This window comes from Oryzias melastigma, linkage group LG15, assembly GCF_002922805.2.
Source record: "Oryzias melastigma strain HK-1 linkage group LG15, ASM292280v2, whole genome shotgun sequence".
In the NCBI taxonomy this organism is placed as follows: Eukaryota; Metazoa; Chordata; class Actinopteri; order Beloniformes; family Adrianichthyidae; genus Oryzias; species Oryzias melastigma.
In genome coordinates this window covers 22,818,627-22,838,655 of record NC_050526.1, presented here as the reverse complement: position 1 = coordinate 22,838,655, position 20,029 = coordinate 22,818,627, and the positions used below count along the sequence as shown (strand labels likewise).

The 20,029-nt window shown below is 40.3% G+C and overlaps 2 protein-coding genes across 7 annotated transcripts; one reads left to right on the top strand and one right to left on the bottom strand.

Annotated features, from left to right (window-relative positions):
* Positions 1 to 586: 586 nt before the first annotated feature.
* Positions 587 to 12,946, top strand: prom2 (prominin 2). Of its 6 annotated transcripts, none has more exons than XM_024297747.2 (26): positions 587 to 730; positions 1,296 to 1,454; positions 2,029 to 2,103; positions 3,061 to 3,393; positions 4,355 to 4,419; positions 4,671 to 4,876; positions 4,947 to 5,067; positions 5,403 to 5,466; positions 5,547 to 5,636; positions 6,300 to 6,496; positions 7,993 to 8,064; positions 8,213 to 8,276; positions 8,361 to 8,511; positions 8,599 to 8,751; positions 8,827 to 8,950; positions 9,120 to 9,208; positions 9,294 to 9,378; positions 9,458 to 9,595; positions 9,671 to 9,739; positions 9,832 to 9,924; positions 9,998 to 10,051; positions 10,159 to 10,239; positions 11,607 to 11,675; positions 11,762 to 11,851; positions 11,926 to 12,038; positions 12,103 to 12,946. In XM_024297747.2, the coding sequence occupies exons 4-26, from the start codon at positions 3,153 to 3,155 to the stop codon at positions 12,194 to 12,196; spliced, it is 2,523 nt and encodes an 840-aa protein (XP_024153515.1). In that variant the 5' UTR covers positions 587 to 730; positions 1,296 to 1,454; positions 2,029 to 2,103; positions 3,061 to 3,152; the 3' UTR covers positions 12,197 to 12,946. The 6 variants fall into 6 exon arrangements, with proteins under 6 accessions (XP_024153515.1, XP_024153518.1, XP_036071468.1 ...); XM_036215575.1 differs by having other exon boundaries at positions 595 to 730; positions 1,192 to 1,454; XM_036215576.1 differs by lacking the exon at positions 587 to 730 and adding an exon at positions 1,865 to 1,955 and having other exon boundaries at positions 768 to 1,454.
* Positions 12,947 to 14,403: 1,457 nt separating this feature from the next.
* On the bottom strand, positions 14,404 to 19,074 carry LOC112162091 (HPS6 biogenesis of lysosomal organelles complex 2 subunit 3). The gene has a single exon (XM_024297743.2). The coding sequence runs from the start codon at positions 18,720 to 18,722 to the stop codon at positions 15,954 to 15,956; it is 2,769 nt and encodes a 922-aa protein (XP_024153511.1). The 5' UTR covers positions 18,723 to 19,074; the 3' UTR covers positions 14,404 to 15,953.
* Between the last annotated feature and the right edge of the window lie 955 nt (positions 19,075 to 20,029).

Genomic DNA, 20,029 nt, shown 5'->3' with positions numbered 1-20,029 from the left:
CATCACAGTGGGAAAAAACATCAAAAATGAAGAAAAAAATCAAACTCTACTAATGAAACCAAAACAGATCTGTCAGAAATATCCAAAAGAAGTTTGAAAATTATTATGGGATGGTCAGAGGACAGGGCCATTTTGTGACAAAATTGGAATTTTTCCCATTTTTCTTCAATATGGGAAAAGAAAACTCTTCATTGAGCAATCTTAACATAATTCCAGGTTGAGTCTTCAGCCAAAACGGAAGTTTTGTTGACCTTTGACCTCAGCAAGAGGCCACCATCTTGAATTTTTTTGTTTGAAATACCTTAAAAAAAAGCAAATTCCTCCTTGGGATTTGGATGTATGGCCTCCTATCTCCTCAACCATCACTGGGAAGCTACTTGGGAAAACATTTTTGGTTTTAAAGTTTGTAGATTTTGATTGATGTTAGTGTAGAGCTCACTTTTTCTTCCTGTTTCTTGCATATTTTTACTGGAATATTGTTATTTATTTTGTGGCTTAAACTGAACAAAAATGATATGAAACAATATGAAAATTTTAGGAATGTGGGTGAGGTTAGAAAAAAAACATCAGTAGAAATTTTACAAATCAAAACAGAACTAAACTTGCTTGTTGAAAACAGGAAGCAGCATGTCTGAATCACATTTGCCGCCAGCTGATGGTGTTTCGGTATGACAGGATCATTAAGGATAATCGCAGTAAACTTCATGTGCCAAAGACGCCAGAGGACAAGGTGAGCCTGTAACTGATGGGAGCTGAAGAGAACCAAAACGGAGGAAAAGATCAGCAGAAGTTTAATGGTGAAATCATAGGAAGATGCTTTTAGCGCAGGGTTCCTTTTACACAAATGTGTTCATGTGGTCAGTTTCCCTGAAAATTGGAAACCCACTTCCTCCAACTAGTTCAGTAAAGGATCCAGAGAGAATGAATCTTTGCACACATTATGTGATCAAGTTTGTGTCTGTGCCTAAGGCAGTTATTTTCCTAAAATCAGTTGAATATTTCAGTTCCTCTTTGACGTCTGAGCTGTTACCAAAAATAGGGCTTCCCCATAGTTCATTTATTTATTTATTTATTTTTTGGTGTTTAGTTTTTTGAGATGAACTTAATTTGTCATACTTCTTCCTTGCATCCTTCTACAGATCAAGACTTAGATTTAAACCAAGTGTCACACTTTTCTTCTCCCACCTACAGGAGGCAGAGAAACAAACGGGGACAATCCAAATTGCCTGAATCGCAGTCGTTTAACCCAGCAAATAATCTGCCTCCCGTTCTTCCCTCCCACTTCTCCTCTCCAGACCCTCCCTTTCCCTCTTCTCCAAGCCCCGCTCTCCTCAGTGCTAGTCAGTGAGCCACCATCTGGCCAGCACACAGTCAGAGCAGATCACATTTCTCGCAGGAGACTGGGAGACTTTCATGCTTTTCTTTCACTAACTGGAGATGTTCTGGATAAAAAGGTAGGTTTGGAGTCTGTTTCTAAAGCTGTCCTGTGACTTTCATGGATCTCCTTTTACATCTGTATGAGATGTATCTGTTTGGTACCCTCTGAAAAAGACAAATTGTTCCAAGTTAGCAAAACTTTATGTGCTTGATCTTATGATTTCATGGAAAAAAATTCAAAACTTGTTGAGTATGAAGTGTAGAGTCCCACAGTGGGAGCTTTGTTTGGGGTTAAACAGAGTTGATGCAGGTACCAGCCGTGGACTCACTGTTTACACCAACACAGCTCTCACAGCTCACTTACATTTTTCCCGTAACTCCGAAAGGTCTACCTCCTCCTACGTTTTAATGAAAGTGTCCAGATAGAGTCTGGGTGATGTATTGCTGTGTGGGGAAACTAAACACTGTGTTCAGAATTTCTCATTAGTCATGGCAGGAGTTTTGACGTCAGACGGGGAAAGACAAAAATACCTGTGAGAAATCTGTGGATCTTCTGTGGTTTTCCTGAACAGATAACAGTTAAGGATAACCGGGGGCTCATGAATTGATTTGATCATGTGTATAGTATAATACAACTGGTTTTTGTTTCAGATAGTACTTGATCATCATAAGATATTGGAGGTGGAAGACCTAATTTTCTTATATTTCAACATGCTGTCTTTTAAGGTAATTTTCTTATATTTAATATCTATGATCAAAGCCTATACATACTCAAAATTGTTTTTAATATTACTAATAATATTGAGAATGTGTTTGTATTTGTTTGAAAAGGAAGTACAAGAATTATTTCGACAAAAAAAGTTATTTTGACCTAAAAAATTCCCCAAAAATGATGGATTGTTGGCTTTAAGACAAATATGTAGAGCAGACAGAGAAGCTGATGGATTTTAGGTGGAACTAGTATCCTCAGATAAAATATTTCTTGGTGGGAGTGCATTGAGAGTCTGTTCTTTTCTGTGATGATTGATGGGCTAAATGATGGATTCAGGAAGCGATTGTATTTAGTGAGATCATTTTAAGGAAAATCTGGAAAGAAATGACAGGAAAAGGGGTGTGAATCAAATAAAAAAACAGTGAAGTTGCAGGAGTGAATGAATATAAAAAAAACAGGAAGTGTGAGGCAAAGATGGAGAGGTCGGCACAGGCAGGGTGGATGTGGAAAAGGGGAAATGGAAATGATAGAGATGAGTTTGAAGCTCGGGTATACGACGACGACTGGCAAGATTAGAAATACGCATATTGGGACGGACGGCTCAGGTTTGGACGTTTGAAGTCCGAAATGCCAGATTCAGAAGGATAAGACATGAAGGAAGATGGAATCAAGGACAAAATATGGAGCTTCCAGCAAAAGCAAGAGATGAATGGATGTGATAAAAGAAGACATACAGCTAATGGGCTTCAGAGAGGAAGATGCAGAGAACAGGGTCAGTTAGAAACAGCTGACTTGATTTGGCAATCCCTAAAGGGAACATTGGAGTGAAGAAGAAGTCTTCATTGTTGCTTCTTTAATACAATAGCAACTTGTTTTAGAGATCTGTAAGGCTTTGTCGGGAAGGGTTCTGTGTTTTCCTCTTCTACTTATGCGAGTATCCCACTGCAGAAGCTGCTGTTTTTTGTTTTCAGATGCATCAAGACACAACTTGCACTGTGATTTAATCACCCTGGGAGCCTGTATCGTCCTGTTGAATACTTCTCACCTGTTCTAACCTGCTATTATGGAGAGCTGCTGGAGACGTGCTGGAGCATTCAGGAGTGTAATGGGACTGCTGGTGGTGGAGCTCCTCCTCGTCTTCCAGTTAGTGCATTCTCAGCCCACTTGTCCTGCAGGCCCGGCCCAAGAGAACCTCACCCAGCCTCAGTATGAAACCGCAACCGAAAAGGACCCCAGTGTGGGCTTTATGGCCCCTTTTGCCCAGTCCTTCCTGAAAACTGTCCAGCCAAACCCATTTCCTAAAGGTCAGTGTCACCAGTAGAAGTGTTTTTCTTTCAGCCGGTTTATGAGTTTCTCTCACCAGCCTCCATAGAGGTTACACATTAAACCACATTAAATTTCACTGGATTTAGTTTTTTTCTTGTTGCAAGCATTTATTTCTTTCACATCACTCACACACTTCTAATGTCACAAGATAGAGAGAACTGGATTGACCAATCGGCAAGTTAATAGCAACTTGTGTGCATTTTGGTTAATCTTTAACCTTTAATGGCCTCCTTGAATCTGTAGGTCACTTGTCTTTTGTCTGCTCTTGTAGCGATACTATGACTCTATAAAGCATTCCAATTTCACAAATTACTTCCTACTCTGTTGATTTAAAAAAGAGGAACCACTGAGTTCCGAAACCTGCTGGACGGCCTTTAACAGATAGATTACAACCAAGAGGCTGCTGCCCTTTGAAGGGTTATGGGCGTCTTTCATCTCCGTGATAAAAGGCCTGACGTGTTGCGGGAACTGTCTTTGCGTCAGATGTTTTAAATGTCCTTCAGGAAAAGGATCGGGAAATGCATTTACGGCTGTCCGATTCTGTTTACAGTCTGTGTGTGCGGGACACCTGAGCGTCTCTTCTCAGTTACCTGCTTTTATTTTGGGAAATAAGATTCCAAAAATTGCAGGTGTCAGAAAAGTTCTCAACGATAGGGTTCAAACTTTCTACTGTGTGTAAGAATCTGTCCCCCCCAAAAAACTAAACAAAATGTCCAGATCGCCTTGTAACCACAAATCTAGCACCCGTCAAAGATGCCAGTGTCAGATTTCCACGTGTACAATGCAAACTATTAAAACCACTATTCATGGGACACTACACAAAGCCTCTTTAACCAGCTTTTTGTCCAAACAGACAAGAAATACAGAGAAGTGAATCATGAAAAAGTCCTCTAAGCCTTCAAATTATTCATTAAAAAATGTCCTTGTTTTTCTACCCAGATTTGATCCAGCAGTTTCTACAGGGTACAGGAAATGGGATTTCAGACCAGGAAGTCATCAAAAAAGTAAGTAACTGTTTAGGAAAAAACATTGAAATCTATCCTTGTCTTTTGTGGAGGTGATTTCCCCCAAACATTTCACTGGACTTCATCATGCAGTGTGACCGCACTGTCTTTACAGCAAACAGGAAGGCGTGTTGAGTCATGGCTCTGTGTTTGTGATGTCATGTTAGGCCACGAACACCTTCAAAAATAGCCTTCAGAAAATGATATGTGGTGTACTAGGATGCCATTGACTTTGTGTTCTTTGTGTCCAGATCTTGGTGTATGAAGTGGGCTTTCTAGTTTGTATAGCCATTGGGATTCTGTACATCGTTCTGATGCCCATAATCGGTTTCATCCTGGCTTGCTGTCGCTGCTGTGGCAACTGTGGTGGGAAGATGTACCAGAAGCAGACGTCCTCCATTCACTGCATCAGAAGAACTCTCTACGTTTTTGCCTGGGCGACCACACTCATCATCCTGTAAGTGTTTGTGGTTCCACGTCTCTGTTTGTTTGGATCCTGCTTCATCATTTCTTCCTTTATCTTGCAGCGCCGGGAACATCTGCATGTTCAAAAGCAACGCGGCTCTCAAAGTGAGCGTGGAGCAGAGTCCGGTTGAGTTGAACCGGGCCATAGGAAACATCCACAAACTTCTCACGTCGGTGCCACAGGCAAGAACAAAGCTCTATTTAAACTAACATTTTCGGCGGTCAAACGTCAGCACATATCCTCCTATTTACTCTACAGGAATCTATTGATAATCGTCTTAGTTTGCCAAAATAATTTCCACATCCATGGCATTTGTGGTGTTTGGTCACCTTTGCAGGGGATAAAAGAACCGTTCAGTCAAGCCGCTGCCTTCAAACCAGCAATTTATCCTGCAGTGTCAATATGCTTTTCTCAAGACTCAGGAGAATGGTTGGAGGAGAAGAAAAGGCTGTTTACATACCCTATTTACTTGACTATAATTTGTGACCTTTTTTTCTTTTCTTCTCTTTGCTTCCAGCAAATGGACAGTGTGGTGCATGAGAGTTACAAAACTATTCAGGAGGTCACCAAAAACTTAGATGGTAAGAAAAAAAGGAACTGTTTACATAAAATTAAAAAAATAAAAATAAAAAAGTCAGACTATAATGTTTTGGATTTACAGATATTGGAACTCAATTGGGATCAGAAATCCAGCAACGCTTCAGAGGAACTCTGGATTCGACGCTGAATTCGGTTAAACGTCTGGGACAAGGTAAAATGTGCTGACTCGAAAAGGGGAAGTTTGTCCTAAAGGATGATCTCTATCATCAAACTGACGCTCTGTATACAAATGGAAAAAAAAAGAAAAACAAAATGCAAAATTCATGCAAATATTCCACTTTAATTTTTTTGAATAACCGCCTGGAACCGTTGAAACCTGAGAATGAAAACCCTGTTTGTTTGAATGTTTTAGAAAATACATGAATATTAATACAAATTATTTTCCGATTACTCTCTGGAGATAAGACATTAAAAAAGGAATAATTTAATAGAAGTTTCAATAAACATTTTTCACAAAAAAGATGTAGTTTTTTTTCATGAGGAAATTTGAAGATTAACGCTTTCTGTATGTTGCTAATTTGTAACATACAATTTTATTCCAGGACTCCACTTTATTTAGCATCACCTTAAAAGGAAAAATTCCTGAAGAATATTTTTCGATATAATTAGAAATAAAGTAATGCATAAAAGGGCTAATTTTTATATTTTAATAAAAAAGTTTTTGTTCTGCTTTACCTTCTACAGCTTCCAGACTCAGCCTATTGCTGTAACAGAAAGACCATCAGTTTATGGCTGTTTTTTTTTTTAATATTTCTTTTACAACATATATAATTTGTTTTGACAAACACTTTTGTGTCTTCTTTTGAATTTCCAGAGTGTTCAGACATTGGTGATCAGCTCAACCAACTTAACTCCTCCTTGACCCAGGTGAAGTCCACCATGGACCGTCTGCAGGCCAACATCACAAAAGTGAAAAATCAAATCAACCAGACCTTATCCAACCCAAGCTGTACCAACTGCAGTGCAGCTGCTTCAGAAGTAAAGAAGCTGAAATGGGACAGCTCTGTTACTGTGAGTTTATAAAAAAAACTTTGTTTTGTGCTGCATAAGTGGATTCACTGAATAACTTCACAGCAAGGCAGATGAAGCTAAAGCTGCCACCAGCCCCCTGAGATCCAGGAGCGGTCTGAGCCAAAACTTAGTACAAACTGTGGCATCACTACAGGAGACCACAGGATTGCAATGTTCAGGACTTTAAAGGTTCATAAGATAGATGCTAATCTGTGTGGAGTCTTCACTTGTGAAGATGAATCAGTAAAGAACAGAATCCTGTGAGAACGTGACCTGGATGATAGAGAATCCCTACAGACAGAGTAAAACAGACAATGGATGACACTGCAATGGCGTGACAGTCTGATTTAATGAAGCCAATAGCACCAAAGAAACCACCTCTGCACGTCCCAGCTGGGTGGATACGTTGTCCGATTTTCATGGTGCCATGAGAAACTAAACTTTTTTTTTTTTTTTTGTCTGCTGCCCAAACAATGTTGAAAGTGTCGTATCACATGACATGCTTTTTTGTTCACTTTAAGAAAGACCTTCAGTGCGTTTAGTTCACTATTGTGTGAGGGAATCATGGCAGTGATTTTATTCCGATTGTAGTCATGGCAAACTAACACGTGAAAGCTGGTAAATTGTCGGAGGAAGTTTTAAAAATGTTTAAATTAGCTTCAAAGCTCTAGGAGTTTTATGACAGGGAACATAATGTCTCACTTTGAGTCAAGCTTAATTTAGCAAAGTCAAAGGTCAAGTAAATGATTGCTTTTGCATATTTTTTTTTACTAGTTTTGGCAGCTATGGAGGTTTAAAAAAAAAATTCCTCAAGAAAGTTCACATTTAAACCTCCATAAATGAAAAATGACTTAAAATGTACAAGATTTGTACCAAATCTTAAGCTATTTAGTCAATATGTTTGCAGTAAAACTGGTCACCATAAATATGTTGAAAGAAATGAATTGAAGTTATTTATTTTTTGTCATTTACTGTATTTCAACAGGTCAAAATCTTTCCCTTAATCTAACAAAAGAGGGTTCTAAAAATGACATTGATGTAAAGAGATGAGTCAGGTTCGACTGCTCAGGTTACAAAATGCAGACGGAAAATCTTCCCTGAAGGACTTTAACAAGTGGATACGGGTAGAAGCGTTTATGTAATGAAGCCACATTTGACGCAGGCTAAGCTGATGTGACAGATGATCATTGTTCGTCATATTTGGCTTTTGTCAGAGCGGCTGACTGGTCCTCCTCCAATCTGCTTTCCCTCATTCCTCCTACATGTCTGACTTTGACACATCCCTTGTCTTCTCTGTTCATCTTTTCTTTCTATCAGATTTTTTTTGTGTGTGGATTCACAATATGTATAAATTAGGAAACATTCAGCAATCTGCTTATTTTTCTTGATTTCTTTGGCAGTAAAAATCATGCTTTTCCTGTGTTGCACTCTGCCGCCCCCTTGTGGTGCTTGAAATACATATTTCCAAGTGAACATGAGAACCATTCTTTCCATAGATTCCAAACTTGAACGAATTATTTTCCGCAGTGGATGAAGCCAAAAATAATCTGCAGAACAAAACCAAAGAGGTCAGTATAGTTTTTTTTATTTATTTTTATTATTTTGGTGAAGGGGTTAAATCATGTGTAGTTAAAGAGTATTATGTACTCAGACTTCCATGTTAACTGTAGTTCCCTCCAAAAGTATAAAAAATAAAATATTATAATTTTATTGCAGGCAGAAGCATATTTTGACAGAATCCCTGATGAGGTGACAAACGATACCCAGGATTTTGTTAAAAGTGAGTGAACACTACCTTTGGCAAAAAAAAAGTACTAATGAGTCTGTTTTAAGTTTAATATTTTATTCAATTCTATTCTTTTAGAAGGCAAAGCGTTGCTGCAGAACGTAAAGGAACAGATTTCCCAGATCCCAAACTTCGAATCGGAATTAAGACAAATTTCAGTGACGCTGAACCAGACGCAGACTGAGATTAACACCTATTTACCCACAGTGGAGTATGCCGAGAATATCAGGTAATAAATAAAAAAGGACATTGAAGTTGAAATAACAGTTATTGGGAGAAGAAGAGACTCACAAACCGTGTGTCCGAATCTCTCCAGATGGAGCGTGTGTACGGCCCTGTGCTGCACCGTTCTCTTGGTGGTGGTGTGCAACCTCTTGGGTCTGACCTTTGGCCCTCTGGGTCTGTCTCCAAAGGCGGACCCCACCGAGCGCTCCTGCACAGCCAACTGTGGAGGAATCTTTCTCATGATGTGAGTAGAAAAACCGTGTGGGTGGAAAGTTTTTGAAGTTTTGGAGTCTTTGACCTCTCACCTGGCTGGTTGCAGGGGCGCGGGTTTCAGCTTCCTCTTCTCCTGGATCTTGATGATCGTGGTTGTGCTGCTGTTTCTGCTCGGTGGAAACGTTTACACTCTTGTCTGCCGACCGTGGAACAACGGACAACTACTGAAGGTGGTATAAACCAAGAAAAGCAGATTATGAGGATTTATTTCAAGAGTAGTACTGAATAATCTAATATTGGTCAACTTTTTGAAAGTGTTTTATCATGCTAAATGCAATTCTAAGTGGAAAGGTATTTATGGTGTGTCTAAAAATGTTTTTTTGTTCCTTCTATCCCCAGTTCATTGATACTCCAGGTTTAATTCCTGGGAAAGGTCTGGGCCAGATTTTAAAACTGAACCACAGCCTTGGTGTCTCTGAGATCTATCGGTATGCAATGCCAGAAAACCCAGTTTACATAGAGCTGAAACACACATGCATTAAACATCTTTATGACAATTCCTCCTTATATCAGTGACTGTAATCAGAACCGGTCCCTGTGGACAACGTTTCATCTGTACGAGACAGTGGATCTTGGTGACCTGCTAAACGTGTCCAAAGTGAGTGTTTTCTTGCCACTTTTGCACTTTGTGGAGCCAAAAACTTCACTGACGACGTACATGTGTGTGTTCTGCTCAGTACACAACAGAGGTCCGACAGAGATTTGATAACACCCACATCAACATGACTTCGATCAATCTCCTGACTCCTGAAATCAAGAGCCAACTTCGCAGCCTCTCCAAAAAGACTGTCAACACAACGACTTTGACAGAACAGGTAAACAAGTTATGGTTAGATTTCAGGTTAGTGTGTTCATCTGATGCCAACTGATGTTGTTTATTCTGCTTTAAGATGAACGGGGTTTACAGCGTCAATCTCAGTTCTATAGCAAATGGACTTGACAAGTTAGCTGATATTCAAGTGAGTCACAAGACAGGAACAACTAATCCATTGTTGATACTTAGCACAGCCTTCTGAAACTATTTATGATACTTTCTTATTCAATCTTTTAGGCAAACGGAAACATTGAAACTGAGCTGAGAAATGAAGCCAACCAGCTGAGGCAGATCCAGACTGACATTGAGAAGGTCCTCATCCCACAAATGGTGAGCAACTCTTTTTCTGTCTAGCAAATCAGTTTCAGTTTTTAAATACATCTTTACTCTTGTCTCCCCAAAGAAAAACCTGAATTCCTCCCTCACAAGTCTTCAGTCTTCTTTAAACTCAGTCAATGTGAGTAAACTGAGCAGTGACTCACGGTGAAGTTTAGAGGTTATCCTCCTCTTTTTTTTTTTTTTTTAATTACCCTCCGTCCCCTCTTCTTCTTCTTCTTCTTTCAGGGAACAGTGGAGGAGGTGCTGAGGAAAGTTGGAGCAGCACAAGACTTTCTCAACACCAATGCATCACAGATAATCAAGACCGTGAGTAGAGCCACGAGTCACATGAGTCTGAAAAAATGTGCTCCATGTGCTCTCCTAATGCCTGAGGTCAGTCAGTCATTTAGAGAGTGGAGGCGAGGAGAGGGGGGGGGTTACGCCCTGCTTAGATTTTCCTGTTGGTCTCACAGCAGCATAGCAGGAACTACTTTTTGTGTCCAGTCATCAAGGTTGTGCAAATTCTTTGATTTACGTCAACATTTCAACAAGAAATATTGATTCTGGAGCAAAAGTTTCGGTGACAAAGTGGAACAAATTGACCACGAGTTGCAGGATTCTTCAATCCTGTGACCCTGACGGTTACACATGCTCCACAATCATCCAACAGCAGCACTGGAGTCCCCTAAGTATTGTCTCTATATTACTAAATGTAGCTTAATTATGTGTATTTTTTTTATCTTTTTCTGACAAAAAACGATTTAACAGATAAAATCAATCATTTAAACTGTTATTACTGTTTATCAGTATTAGTAACGTGTTAAAAAAGTAAATAAAAAGGAAGTAGGTCCAATCCTTTAACACCCGAGGCGTCGTTGGTGACGCTTAAACGCAAAATCTTTAATATACTGTAATTTTTCAACCTTTAACACGATCAACGTAATTCCAGTAGATTCTGAAGGAGAAAAGCTTCACGAGCTGACAGTCCCGCCCAAATTCAGAGGCAAATTTCCGATAAAAAATTATATAAAAAACTATGTCCTAGAAAATTACAATTTTTTTGTGCCTAAAAACAGCATAATCATAACAAAAAGATGATTGGGAATGCTAACTTGTATTACTATTTATAAATATTTGTAAGAAGTTTTTTAAAAGTTTTTCGAAAAGAGAAAAATAAATGTATTTTGAAGAAGAAGTAGGTTCAAGTAAAAATTCAAATTTACCTGCTTTTGCTAAGCTTTATGGCTTCATCCCATGATACATCTAAGATGTTTATGGCTGTGATTAACAAAGGAAAGACATAAAAGGAAAGCAAACATTTTGTCAATGTTTTTAACATAAAATCATCAAGATTGTCTATTTTTGTCATCTAAAGTCTCACTCTTTGAGCTATTTTATAAACGTCTCCAGAACTCTTTCTCAGACAGCGAACAATTTGACTAAATAAATACTCAGAAATCAACTTTTGAGCTTAATTTTCCTATTACATATCCTCTATCATGAGAAAAATGCTACAAGAACGTGTCAAAAACACCATTTTCATCAAAGTGGGTCTTTAAACTTGTAGTTTTTTTGTCTTTTAACCTTTAAATTCTGTTTAAAATGCTCAGTTGAGCTTCTTCCTCATGACTTCTCAGAGTATAGAAGCAAAAAGCACGAGGAATTTACCCTTTCTTCCTCTATTTCTATCCCAGGAGAGCAGGAAGTTTCTGGACTGTCAGCTGAATTTATTCGTTCTTTATGAAGACTGGGCCAACAATACAGTAAGCATAAATCCTTATCTTTTGAGATTAAAATCCCGTGTTTTTGCACAATCAGTGTTGAGCCTAACGCACGGCTTCTTGCAAAGATAACGCAGCAGTTGGGCCGCTGCGGGCCGGTGGCTGGAGCCGTGGACTCTGCGGAGGCCATCGTCTGTGCTTACATGGTGGAGTCCCTGGTGAGGATACTGAATTCTCCTTCACGTTTTGTAGCAAGCTTTCACTAAGATTTAATTTTTTCCGTCCTTTTTAGAATGCATTTTGGCTCAGTCTGGGCTGGTGCATGATCTTCTTCATCCCCAGCATCATTTTTTCCATCAAACTGGCAAAGCACTACAGGAAAATGAAGGACTCTGACGTCTACAAGTGAGTATGAACAAACCGAAAACGCAGTAAGAGGACTGATTTATTTATGAGTTTCTGTTTCCAGTGATCACATAGTGATGCACCAGATCCCACGGGCTAAAACAGGATTCTACCCAGGTGGTAGCACACATGTTGGGCATCTTTCAAAAAGAGCCTGAAGACACCGTCACCGCATCACTGGACAACATGAGGCTTTCATATAAATGTGGTACATCTGTGCTCTTGTGAAAAAACTAAGATGATCTATTTTTAAATGACTGTTTTTCTTTTTTATTATTATTCTGCTTCTCACCATAAAGCAAAGCAACTTATAAATTGATTCCAGTATTCATGTCACTCATTTCGTGCGTCATCTTTAGGGTGTGAGGGAACCTGCAGGGACTTTTTTCATTCTCCATATGTTACGTGTCACATAGATGCTTTGTATACATTTGATCAGTGAACAAACACTACTGGTTAGTCCTCTTTTTAGGGGTTAATTATGTTTTCTATAAACGCTGGCGTGTATTTACCTCTGAATGTGTCTTTAAAAAATATCACTGTGCTTTGGTACTGCTGGGGATTGAGTTTTTTACCTTTACTTGCACCAACTGTGAAAATCACTATTTTGTCATTTTATTTGTTAATGAACTAACGTTTTTCTAAATAACATTTTTTGTGAACTTTATAATTAGATTTTTTAAAGTCCTATTTTTCAAATTTGTTATTATAGATTTTGATTTGATGTTTATAAAGACTGAATTGAGATGATTTTGTACTATTTGTTAGATTTTCTGTCACAACTTTTGCACTTTATATGGTCTGTTTGACCAGCTGAACAATGAAGGGTTGTGAATATTGTCTGATACTTGTTCCAGAAAAGAAAAAAATAAGATTAAATATAAAGAAAATAGTTGCAGACAAACATTCTTTGATTCTTGTGATCTTTACCGTCAGTTTTATATAACCGTCTTTCCGTAGAAAAACAATTTTTATGGCACATTTTTATAACCTTGTTCATTCAAATACTTTTGTCTTATAAAACATAAAGTTAACAAACGTTGGAGTTACTTATTTTATTTTTTTGTTCAGGTATTTTCCAACAAGTATAAAGAAAGCCCATATAATTATGCCACCACTTCTGTGTTTTACAGATAAAAATATTATTTTTCTCCACCATAAAGTACAATTTCTATTATTTTTTGTGAAAAAAAGATATTCATTTCTTTACTAAAAGTTTTAGAAGTGAAATGTGCTGCAATAAAAGCTGACAAGTTTTTACAACTGACCTGATTTATAGCAGTAAAGGAACTAAAATAAAGTTTGTTACCCTTGAAACACTTTTAGAATATTTAATTACATTTTTGAACATAAATAATAACTTTTTCATGAATGTTTCACATCAATTTAAAGCAAATGATCTATACAAGTGAAATTCATTAACTGCTTTAACTAAAGCAAGTTATAGTGAAATATTTTACTTCAACATAGTTTGAACAAAAAGAAAAAATAAATTTCTCACTGTTTTTGCAGCTTGACATTTCAAAACTGATTCAAACTAACATGAGGAAGCATCAGTAAAGGCCAATGTAACCTCTGTTCAGACACAATATTGTTTACAGGCTGCCGTCTATAATTAGAACAGGTGAATCGATGACCTTACAGCAGCAATGTGACTGTCATCTGTGTAACTAGAGATGTCTCCTGCAGGAAAAGTCAATCTGGGAGATAAATATGTGAGAATGGAGGGTTTGGTGAGCATTCTGCAACAACTCCATTCATTCATTGCTCTTTTACAGTCTTCTTCCCTTTGTAGAAAAAAAACTGCTTTTACTCTGCAACCTAGCACCAGGTATTCGACTATTTTAAAGTGAAACTACTTTAAAAAAATGATGAATAACATCCTAAATCCTTTCAGTCACCCGTGCAGCAACAATCAATATTTTACTCACGTTTCCTCTTTGGCTCCTTGTTGACAGAATGCAGCAAAACATCTGCAAACTGGCAGTACTTCTGCTTTTACAGACACGTGCTCATCAGCACACTGCATCATCAGTATCTGCCTGCCACCTTCACCCTCAAACAGCAGTGTTTCCACCCGGCTGAAAAACTCATTTTTTGCATATACCAACACCAGTTAAAAGTAAAAAAAAAAAAAAAAGCACATCTAAATTCTTCTATATGAAAGTGCATTAAAATAGATGCACTTGCTTTTATTTATCAATAACTTTTGGGTATTTTATGTTTTAAAAATACATTTAGCTGCAAGCATCTAATATACCTCATTATTAGACATTTTAAGAATATTATAAGCTTGCAGCTCTATAAATCACTAATCAACAATAAAATCTGCTGTTTTTTTAATAATCAATTAAACAGAGTCAACTTAGGTTTTATACAGAGTTTAATAGCATAAAGCATTTGCTCATAAATACTTGTTACATACTTTTTTCAAAACATATGTAGATATGAAAGAAAAAAAATCCTTTTCATTCATTTCAAACAGAGTTCAAGGCAAAAAAAAATGTTTGAAACTTCTGAACTCATGAATTTTACATGAGAGCCCTTTGTGAGGAAGTTAGGGAGTTTCCAGTGAATCTGTTTCTGTGCGATCCACACTGTGAAGGATCAGCTGAACAGGTTGGTCATGCTCGTCGACGGAGAGGAGCGTGGAATGACCAGGAGAAATGAGAGGCTTTCTTGTCAGTCGAAGGCCTTTGACCACAAAATTAAAAAAAAAAAAGCTTTAGTAGCCGCAACACTTCCAAGAACTAAAAGATTTTTATCATTCAACACAGGGAGAAAACCCTCAGATCCACCTCTTTCTGTGAAATAAGAGCAAAGCGATGAAGAGCTGCAGAAACCTGACACCAGCTTGTAAATGAAAAACGCAGCACTGTGGACTTTGCAGTATTTTGGAGTCAGATTGTCACTTTTCTGCGAGATCAAACACTAATGTCATATTAGAAGTCCTGGCACAAAATAAATAAGGCTTTTGTTGCATATGGCTCCACATTTAGGTAGAAAAGGCACACTTTTTGCCTAAAAAGAGCTAAAAAATACATTCAAACATGGCATTTTGAAGATTTAAGAGGCAGTTTTAGGCACCTTTGATCACAGCACTGAAAAAGAATGTCTCATCCGGAACAAAAAACAGCTTTAAAACATTTAAACAATACTGAAAAAAGCAATATAAGACTAATAATACTAAAAAAAGGCAATCATTTCTGAAATCATGAAAGAAGACGTGCAATCTTATTAAGGCAGGGGGGAGCACACTCCGGTTCTAACCAGATTACTACTAAAATTGAATTTAAAGGCCAACTGTGAGCCACTTAGCCCGGGTACTTTGGAATGTCCCATGAGAAGACGGCAGACGAGGGAAAAACAAGGAGGCAGATCTCCCGCCGGGGTTCCCGAGCCACTCCGGAGCAGGTTAATGTTTGAGCGCTCTGAATTCAAAACTGAAAGCTGGAAGGGAACATTGACCCCACACCCCAAACCAACCTTCACTCCAAACCGGTTTATCTCAATTCAATCAATTCAGCATGACTACGAGTGAAAGGACTCAATCTCCTTTTGTTTTAGTCTCTGTTTTCACACACATCAAAGTCACTTCAAGCAGGGATTTTTCAATGTTTGTGCAGAAAAGCACAGAAAGCTTAGAACTTTGTATCACATTCACTGATGCAATTAGTGCAGAATAATTATGTTTTAATAATACATAAATATTTACCTATAATTATGAAGTCTGATAGGAGTTAAAGCTAGAAGTTAAGGCTTGACACATAAATAATACAGATAGCTCTTATACACATATATTTAGTCTTAAAATGACCTGCAGTATTTACACTGAGAGGATATTCAGTAGTTTTTTTTTTTGTAGTTCTTAGTAGTTTAAAAACCCAAAGTGTCAGTAAATTAAACTGCATTCGTTTATGCAGATCCGACAGGGTTAGCCGGAAGTGCCCCCCTGCTTCTTTGGAGGTCCGTGTGCGTGGACTCTGCTGCATGTGTTTCTGCAGGAGGGGTCGTGGGGACGCTGGGATCCCTAGACTGATCCGTGGGGTGGCGAGGAAGAGCGGGAGGGGGGTACGACGGTGACTGCAGGATGTCGGCGTAGCGCTGGCTGGGCTTGGTTTCCCTCTGAAGCACTTTCCTCAACAGAGGCTTCAGCAGCCCGATGGTCAGCTGGCTGCTGCCGGAGTCCACGAACGGAGGAGAAGACGGAGGACAGGATGTGTAGAATGAAGAAGGGATGGCGGGAGAGTTAGGAGACGGGAGGTTTTGGAGGACCAGGTTGAGGATTGTGGTGACTGTGAAGTCCTCGGGGCACAAAGCCCACAGCAGGTCCAGGTAGGAATCCAGATCTCTGTGGTGAGCCACCTCACAGAGCAAAGTAGTGAAAATCTCCTTGTTGAGGAGCGGGCCCTGTTTGCAGAACTCCTGGGCCACCTGCATGACCTTCTCCCACTGCTGCTTGCCCATGAGGATCCTCAGTGCCTGGAGGACCGCGTTGGGGCGCCCACTGACCAGCAGCAGCTCCACCTCTATATCCTGGTGCTGGTTTCTGTCTGGGCTGGAGCTGGACAAGATACAAAGCGCCCGTTTGTAGAGAGGTACGTGGTTCTCCCCAGCCTCCCTTCCTCTTCCTCCAGAGAAGCTCCAGGAGGAGGAAGCCAGAGGCAAACCCAGTCCTGCCGAGCCCTGCTGCTGCTGGGCCAGCTGGAGGAATTTGGGCAGCCAGCTGGGTTGGAAATGTAAAACTGACTGACAGAGGAGCTCAAACACTGGGAGGACAGCTGGGGAGGAGGACGCTCCCGCTCTGGCTTTGCAGTTTTGGTCTCCTCTCAGGCTGTGCTTCGACTGGCCGTTAGAGAGCAGGAGGGAGGATGTGGAGCCGGAGTGCAGAGCAGGACTGAGGACGCACTTCCACATGTCAGGAGGAGCTTTGCTGGACAGAGATCCTTCGCCGTTGTAGTGCAGCTGTAGTGCAACCTGTACAGCCTTCCAGGCCTGACAGGGGAAGATGCTGAAGACGGAGTTCAGGTAGCTCAGAGAATCTTTATCCAAGTCGGAGATTGACAGAAGTCTCGCTACCTCTTTCTCCACCAGAGTGTAGCACATACTCTCCACCTCTTTAGCGCCTCCCTTCACTAAACAGCCTTTCACCTCCTCTAGGGACACCAAAGCCCTGAGCTCACTTTCCAGGGAGCACATCAGTTTGTCCTGCCCGGCGACACACTCCCCCCATCCGTTCTGTGACAGCTCTGCGCCGCTCCTCTTAACACTTGTGCTGCTGAGATAGTTCCTGAGGATGGAGGCTAAAGAAATGGGAGCCTGGAACCGGCCCCCTTTCTTCAGCGCCTCCACGGTGAGCTGGGTGCTGCTCAGGCTCCTCTGCTGGTAGTATTTGCAGGCTTCCTCAAACACAGCCTCCACCAGGAGGGCTCCAGAGTGAGCTCGATTCACCGCACTGGAACCGGAGAGCTTCCTCTTTGAGCTGCAGTCTTTACACTCCGTTTCCTTGTTTACTGCCATGAACAGGCCACTTTCTGACAGCAAATGTGGGGTTTGTCTGACGTCCTGGTTTACGTATAACAACCCTGTTTTTTTCAACACAATCTTTTCCAACTCTCTGCCACAGTTTAGGTCTATCAGGTAGAGTTTTTCTTCTATTATAAGTGCCAGAGTGTCCTTGAATATGCACAGGCTGGTGGGACCTCGGTGTTGGATGAAGCAGTTCTCGGCGAGTTTGTAGACCCGGCGCAGAATCCCGTCTTTCTGCAGGAGGCAGATCCAGCCTGTGCTGAGCAGCAGGAGCAGGCCTCCACAGCCTGTGGGGGCGAAGCTCTGAATCTCCGGTGGCTCCAGAATTGATAAATACCCCACACAATCAGTCACCAGCCTTTTAAAGTCCGACTCTCTGGCTGAAACCAGTTTAACGGGGGTGTTATTGCACGTGGTGTTCACCGTAAAAGTGTCACGGTGAGGCGACCAGGTAAACAAGAATTTAGAGATGCTCGACTGCGTTTTCGCCTCCACGTCAGGAAGAAGATGCACACACTCGCCAGAGCAAAGTACAGCAAACTTAGGACTGCTGTGGAGGGTGATTTTCACTCCGCCCAAGATGACGGCGCCCTCCTCCACCTCATAGTCCCGTCTGCACACACAGAAGCGCAGGTTATTCCTCAGCGGCGGGGATGCGGAGGAGCTTTCAGAAGGTGGCCTCTCCTCACACCAGATGAGGAGATGGGAGGAGGCACAGACAGACACCACTTTGGCTTGGGGGCTGTTGCACAGATCGGATGTCTGGAGGAGATGCCATCCAACCTTGCAGTCCTGGAACCTCCAAAACTCGGCTTTCCCGTTCTCATAAACCACAGCAGCCACAGCTGCGCCTCTGATCCTGCTGCTGTTTTTGTGATCCAGATAAACAACATCCACTATGGGGGCGGTCCGGGTCAGCCACAGATCCAGTTTCTTCTGGTTCTGGACAGGCAGGGGTCTTTCGAACTTGTCAAAAGTCACAAGACCGACCTCAGGTTTTTGGAGGATGATGTGGATGTGACGTGAATCGGGGCTCACGCGGACGTTTGACAGACCGTTATGCTCGCTGTTGGACAGACTCAGCATGTCTGCCAGAGCCTCACTGCCAGTGAAGTCCTTGAAAGATGACACTTCCTCCAACACGAACCGCGACATTTTCAGCTTTTAGGGTTTTTTTTCTCCACAGGAGAGATTAACGTCGCTGCGTGTTAAGAAGCCAGCTAACTCGTGCGGGACATTAATCTGACCTGGGCTCCGGGGAGGCTTTCTGTCTATCCGAGAGGCATCTCGCTGGGTCCAGAGGGAGGATTCATCCCTCTCCCGCGGTGAACCCACTCTCGTCAACGGCTCCGGAGTTAATGTATCCACTCACGGTAAACACGGAAAAAGTTTAAAGTCCACACCGAGAAAGGCACTGCAGTCATTCCGATGCTATGCTAGCATTCCCCTGACATCACGGGATTGTTAATTTCCGGGTACCAGTGATGTTTTGCACAGGAGGCGGGGCTAAGAAATGACGTAGCAGCACCAACGCGCACGCTCAGAATTAGATTTTTTTTTAGAGAAAAAACTTTCACAAAAATTTATATAAGTCCGCATTTTTAAAATTTTCTGTAAATTGTGTTAGTTTTATATTTTTTATGTAAATGTGTGTATATTCTTGACATAAATGAAAATAAATATTGGCCGCAGTTTATTTACTCATTACAAAGAATGTATAACATTAAAAATGTATTTATAATGTTTGTCATATTTTATTATATGCATATTTATAATTTATAATATACAATAAATTACATATTATTGACCCGTGACTTCAGTAACTAATGACTTTGGGGGGAAAAAAGTAAAAAAAAAAAAAGTTTTTAAAATATGAAAAGGTAAATAAAATGCTGCAAACACACAGAAACAGTTTGACTTAAGTGTCATTTAACTATAAGGAAAATGTAGAAGCAAAAAAAAAAAAAAAAAAAACATCCATCTGCTTTCTTGACCTGCTATATCACTTTTGGGGTCACATGGATGCCAGAAAACTTTGTTATTGTCAACATAAGATCAGTAATTTTGAGCATATTTTTGACAGTCAGTCTCTACCTAACTACTGTGCAAAATAGGCAGCCAAAAGAACTGCATTTCTTTATTTTACTCCACATTATCATCACATTCAGAAATTTGTTTCAAAGACAACCTACATTTAGTTGCCATAGAAACAGCTTTCACCTTCACAGAAATAATATAGTTTAATTGGCAAGAGATGAAACCAGAAATTGTTCCAGTACATCCTTTTCAGTTTTGACGAGAGGCTGCAACGTGGTCTGTCAGCAACCAGCCAAACATCTTGATTCCTCTCCTGAAGGTAGATGAGAAAATGCAGCGGTGCAGCACAGACAGGTGAATATAGTGTATCTTTTTGATCTGAAAAAAAAAAAATAAAATAAAAAAAAACCTTATTGAACTGGGAG